The 6745-nt window shown below is 42.3% G+C and overlaps 1 protein-coding gene across 1 annotated transcript in view; it reads right to left on the reverse strand.

The window, feature by feature from the left end:
• Positions 1 to 5887, reverse strand: part of IPMK (inositol polyphosphate multikinase) — a 94486-nt gene extending 88599 nt beyond the window's left edge. Inside the window, exon 1 of the mRNA XM_032137743.2 lies at positions 5373 to 5887. Coding sequence (XP_031993634.1) covers positions 5373 to 5562 — 190 coding nt within the window. The 5' untranslated portion in view covers positions 5563 to 5887. The remainder of the gene's footprint in view (positions 1 to 5372) is intronic.
• Between the last annotated feature and the right edge of the window lie 858 nt (positions 5888 to 6745).

Raw genomic sequence — 6745 nt, forward strand, 5'->3', positions numbered from 1 at the left:
ACCGGGGCCTGTTGTAGGGATGGGGGAGGGATAGCATTAGGAGAAATACCTAATGTAAATGACGAGTTAACGAGTGCAGCAAACCAACACTGCACATGTATACATATGTAACAAACTTGCACGTTGTGCACATGTACCCCAGAACTTAAAGTATAATTTAAAAAAAAAATCTCATCCTGAATTCTTTATCCTAGGCTTGTTTTCTGAAGCAGTATGGGTGTAGAAATTCTGAAAATTATAAGATTAAGCAAAAGAATAAACATATTAGTATCACTGGGAGCCAGGGTTCTTACTACAGAAGAAGGGAAATACAAATTTAGAATCAAGGGAAAGGAAGAACTCAGGTTTAAATGAAGTTTGAAATATGAAATTATAATTTCTAAAATATTTATACATACTTTAAAAATCATGTCCATTGAAAAGTTCTGGAAGAAATGATACTCCAACAGTTATGACAATACCTAATAACACAGATCTTGGTTTCTAAATACCATTTTCCACTAAAAAGAAACCAGGGCTCCTTGGAGAAATGGTTGACTCTAGGGCTGGGGAAGAAAGTTATGAGATAATTCTAAAAAATCTGTTATGACAGAAAGGAAGTGCTCTCAATGGTCAAATTTGGGACAATTTGAGCAGCAAAATAAGTAAGTTCCTTTTGTAAAAACATTGAGATGTGATTAAAGTCCAATAAATAAGTTCCATAATGGGTAATGATACATATTATCAAATAGGAATCCATGATGCAAACTGATTATAAATAAGGACATAAATACTTAGGGGTAAAGGAAGAGCTATTTCTTGGAATGCTAGCTGTTAAAGCAGAGGGAGTGAAAGAATGGGGAAAAAAAAATCACAATTTTGTAACTATCAGAATAAACACAGCTTCAGGCAAGAATCAACAGATGCCAAATCTAGGGGTGAAGTTGATGAGAATCCAGATAGCTGCATGATTGTAAAGTGTCTCCTCACATATAGCTTATTAATTGTAGAACAGAAAACATTAACTATATACTGAAGCCAGGCATGGTGACTCATTCCTGTAATCCTAGCACTTTGGGAGGCTGAAGCAGAAGGATCACTTGAAGCCAGTAGTTCAAGACCAGCCTGGGCAACAAAGCCAGATCTCATCTCTACAAAAAGTTTTAAAATTAGCCTGGCCCAGCGGTGGCTCATGCCTGTAATCCCAGCACTTTGGCAGGCAGAGGTGGGTGGATCACCTGAGGCTGGCAGCTCAAGACCAGCCTGGCCAACATGGCAAAACCCCATCTCTACTAAAAATACAAAAATTAGCTAGGCATGGTGGCGCACTCCTGTAATCCCAGCTACTTAGGAGGCTGAGGCACGAGAATCACTTGAACCTGGGAGGCGGAGGTTGCACTGAGTCAAGACTGCACCACTGTTCTCCAGCCTGGGCAACAGAGGCAGACTCTGTTTAAAAAAAAAAAAAAAAATTAGCCTGGCCTAGTTGTGTGCACCTATACTCCCGGCTACTCAGGAGGCTGAGGCAGGAGGATTGCTTGAGCCCTGAAGTTTGAGGCTGCAGTGAACTATATCACGCCACTGCACTCCAGCCTAGGTGACAGAGCAAGAGCCTGTCTCAAAAAACAAACAAACAAAACTATATACTGAAGAAGCCAGACTACACTTCAATCAGACAATCAGAAATAATCCACTACTAAAGGGCAGCTATTGTTGGCCTCCACTTACACAATGTTCCAGCTGGAAATGTATCACCTGAATCCCATCGTAAGGAACGATCAGAAACCCAAATTAAAGAACATTTCATAAAATAACTGGCCTGTACTCTTCAAAATGACAATGTCATAAAGGACAGGGAAAGGCTGAGGATATGTTACAAATGAAAGGACACTAAAAGACATAACAACTAATTGCAATAAATTATTCTGGACAGGATCCTGTACTGAGAAAAACAAATGTGATAAAAGACATTACACTATTGGAACAGTTGACAAAGTGAGACTATGGACTACAGATTAAAGTATTATATCCCTATTAAATTTCCCATAGTTGATCAATGTGCTGTGGCTACAGAAGAGAATATCCTTGTTCTTAAGGAAGACACACTTTAGTATTAACATGTAAAGTGGCATAATGTATGCAACTTACTTGCAAATAGTTAAGAAAAAATTATTTGCATTGAGAGATAATAAAACAAATTTTGCAAAATGTAAATTTCTATTGTTCTTGCAACTTTTCTGTAGGCTTGAAATTATTTTAGGTTAATTAGTTTCAGAGGATATCTAATAAAAAGAGACTACTAAGCCAAGATAATTGTAGGTCTTTCTCCCCCACAACAATTATCAGTTTAAATCCTTGTTTTCCCTATAGACTACCCCATTTCTACATCCTGCATCGGATCAAGAAATAAATATCAGATTTCCATCATTTGTTTAAAACTTTAAGGACTTTTTAAAGAAATTAATGATACATATTAAAAGAATTTTATGCAGAAAAATATTTTATGCTAACTTTGGTGAGTTTTGGGAATTTATATTGATCTTTTTTTTTGCGAAAACTTCCTACAGAGATAGGTACACAATGTGCAAGGTATGCTATTATATACAGGAATGTTTAATAAGTACATTACTTATCACAGCAAACAAATGGTGAAAAGTCTAAAAATCTACGATTAGAGAAATAGTTAAATAAATTGTGATACATCCACATTGTAGAACACAATTTTTAGAAAGAATAAAGTATATCGTGAGTACAATAATATAGGTATAATACATGATATAATACAGAATGAATGAGAAAAGTTGCTGATAGATTTATTTGTATAAAAAAACAGAACTGTGCTAATGTGTTTACGTATGTGCCCAGAAACAAAGGCCTGAAAGGATAGACAGGAAGTAGTTACCAGTGATTGCCCCTGGGAGAATGAGTAGGGGGAATGGCACTACTTAAACTGAATTTTTTTCCTAAAAGACCCGTGTACTATACAATTTTTACAATTTAAAAAACAAAATACTTCGTATTCTTAGAACTAAGATTTAAATGTATTTTGATGAAATACGGTTTCAGTGAAGAACATAATATGTAACTGATGTCTGAACTACTAATATATGCTTGTTACTTAGCATATATAACAAGATCTATTTTCCTGCTCAAGCACCTTTGTTCTATCAAGTTCCATGAGTTTAATTTTTAAACTAACAAAGCCAATAACTCCTTTTTGGAAATAGGTAAAATAATCCTAAATGGAACATTTCTGGTCACTTAATGATAGTAACACAAATTTAAAAACAAAACAAATACCAACATAATGTCCTTAACAAACCTTATCCTGAGAATAATTTCAATTGACAGACCAAAGCATGATCTAAATGATGTACTTTAAACTGTACATGACTTATGACAGTGCAGAAACATAATAAAACTTTTGAACTTTGAATTAGTGACCATCTTATCCATTTGACAAATAGGGAATATATCAGTCAAGTATCCTTTTACTTAACAATACATGCAGGATTGTGTAACTATCTGAGAATTAAATTCAACAAATATTTATTAGGTTGCTAGCACAGTATGTTCAAGCCATTCTACTATGGTGACACAAAGACTGTCCCTACTCAAAAGACCCTTATGAAATTGCAAAAAAAGTTTATTTTACATTGAATGCAATAATAAAATTAAGGACTACTACCTCTAGAATCTATCTTTTAATTAGGCAATTTGGGTGACAAATTAACTTTTCAGCCACTATTTGCAATTACTCTCTGAATGGGATTACTGTTACATACTGTAATAAGCAGTGGTTACCCTCTTAAGTGACAATTATTTAGATTGTTTTTATGTTGAGATTTTTAAAATCTATTCTCCTTTGCATGTAAGTCAATCTCTAGGGACCTTTAGGGAAACATTTACTTTTTCAGGCATCTAGAATATTATTAGGAATATTAAAATCACAATGTATTAATATAAATCAATAGGCATTCCTCTATTAACAGAAACCCCATGAGTATTTTCGAATTCTCATTACAAGACACTGGCACACAGGAGGAAATGTCTATGCTGAGCACCTTGAGGACGTTGTTTCTTTACCTCGGTATACTAAAAGAACTGTCAATTTTCACCATTCAGCATTTCCTGAGTGTTACTGATTCCCAGTCCGTGCACAAGGCTATAAGAATACAGATTCCCTCTCTAACATCTAGGAATTCACAATTTAGTGGGGAGAAAGGCACACAAACAATTAAACGAAGTCGGTAAAAATAAAAGTAGTGGAAAATGTAGCTTTGAGAAATAGCATATACTCAAATTAACACTTATCCATTTTCTAAAAGCCTTGAGTTGTTTCAGCAAACACAATACATGGTGAAAAAAAACAGTACTCCAAGGAAGAACTCTTGGTTTCACAATTCTTAACATATGTAACGTGACTTCAGGCACGTCATTCTTAACCAGGGATGGCCTTAGTCACCTCGTCTAAAAATGTCAGTATTAGCAGCCTAAACCCGAATCGTTTTACCAGCATAAACTAAATTGTCTCTAGTGGCTCCTCCGGGTCACAGATCCACAATACTCACATACTCATCCATCAGATTACCCCAGTAATCATGGCCCAGAGAACCACTACGAGTAAACTACATGAATTAGAGTTCCTAAACTGAGATAGGCTTTAAACTTGTGAACTCAGAAAATGTATTACAGTGGCCATGATACAGCCTTATAAAATGCACAAGAATAGCTGAACATTTTGTGTATCATTCTGGTACAATACGCGTGTGAATTTCCTACCAGGAATCCGAGTTTCTGCACTACTGGAACCACGCCTCCCAGAGAAATCAAGGAGACACCAGAAAAACCTCCTCAAGGGACAGGGAAAAATCACGGACAAGCTTTCTTCCCTTCTCACCTCCCCCCGCCAAAAAGCCCAGTGTTTTTCTTCCCCTCTAGCTATGCAGCTGCACCCAGCACAGAAGTACTAGATTAGCATCATCTGTATTTCATTCCTTTTCTTTTGCAATAGCTATTCGCCTATAATAAACAGACCTTGTGCTCAGGGGAGAATTTACTTCCCCGTCCAGTAAAAATGAAGTTCCTTATTTTCACTAACAACGCCGTCTCCAATCAACACCCAACCTCCCTGGGGGGTGGGTGAGACCAGGCACGCCTCTCCCTGCCACCCGTGCTGCAAGCCTGACGACCCACACCCTAGGAATTGTCCCACTTTCCGAGCCCCTTCTGCTCGAGTGGCGAGGCTTCGGGGGACAGCGGAAGAGGCCGGGGATTTGGCGTGCACACCAAGGGGGCGTCCAGGTAGGCCCGGGAGCGCCAGGCTGCCTCGGCTGGCAAGGGGCTCGCAGAGGCGGAAGGGGAGCGGCGAGCCCCGTGCCACCCCCACTTACCCACTTTGTCCTTCCCGTACATGTGCCCGGCCACCTGATGCGAGAGTGGCACGCAGCCGTTGAGGAAGCGGAGTCTGCCGCCCGCCGGCTGCGGGGTGCCCTCAGGGGTGGACTCGATCGTCAGTGGGGTCCGCATTTCTGGGGGACCCGGCGCCTCGACCCGGAGGGGGGATGGTGGCTCTGTTGCCATAACGGAGAGCAGAAGCGGTAGCGGCGGCGAGAGCAGGAAAAAAAATAGGGCGAGGGAGGGGGCGCCGGAGAACCCGGGGGTCGCTCAGGCTCGGGCGCGAGGAGGCCCGGGGGTTCCCGCGGCTGGTGCCCTCTGAGGCCCGGGGAGGGGGCCCATGACGCCGCGGGGGCGCGGGCGCTCCTCTGCCCGACTCTCGGCGGAACGCGGCTCCCGGCTCCTGCTCCTCTGCCGCCGCAGCCGCCGACCCCGGCGCTACTCAGTAGACAGAACCGAACAGAAGAGCAGCAGCAGCGGCGCCCCGCGCTCCCAGGGGCCCTGACGGCGACGGCGGCCCCACCTCCTGCGCCCCCGCCCCCTCCCGCCGTCCTCCAGTCCCCTCAGCTGCCGCGCGCGCGTCAGCGCCGCCAGCACCGCCGCTGCCGCCGCTACTGAGCATGCCCAGAGGCCGTCCGACGGGACCCCCCCGCCCCCAGTCAGCGGGGCGGGTACGCGGCGCTGCCGGGACCTGGCGACGGCGACAGGGATGGGGCGAGCGCACCCCTCTTCCTTCTCACCCCCACCCCGCGGGCATTTCGAAGTCACGCGTGCTGCTGTGGCTTCATTCATTCAACACGCTTCTCAGCGCGTCAGCTCAGAGAAGCCAGGGACTTCTAAGTGTGCGGAGCAGTCTGGCATTAGAATTGGAAGGCACTAGCATTGCCAAGGGTGGCTCTAAAGGCCAACCCTAACTGCACTCAACTCCCTCCAACTTCCACCCCGCACAAAAACAACAGAAGTAAAAGCAGGCAGCTTATTAGAGATGCGCCTTCAAAATACCCTTCGAGTTAATCTCAGCCCCCCTCCCCAGATTGCTGTCTCTAAACCGCTCTTACCAAAAACTAAAACGTAAAAATAAAATAAAATTGGAGCCGACACGAATTTCAGACAGTAGAAGACAGAGAAAAATTCTAATTTTTTTCTTTCTTTTCTTTGAAAAATTCTAATTTTTTTAAGTGAACATGTTTTTCAAAGAAAGGAGCAAGTTTTTTCTCTCTCCCACTCGACCTTTAAGATAGTGCAGGTTCCAAGGTCCTGAGTAGATAACTACATCAAAAGCAGAAAGGGATGGACACCGGTAGCTACGCGAGTTACTGGAATGGGACTCAGTCATTGATTCCTGTATGTCTGCCACTGGCATGTTACA

Source organism: Hylobates moloch, unplaced genomic scaffold (genome assembly GCF_009828535.3).
Source record: "Hylobates moloch isolate HMO894 unplaced genomic scaffold, HMol_V3 SCAFFOLD_3, whole genome shotgun sequence".
NCBI lineage: Eukaryota > Metazoa > Chordata > Mammalia > Primates > Hylobatidae > Hylobates > Hylobates moloch.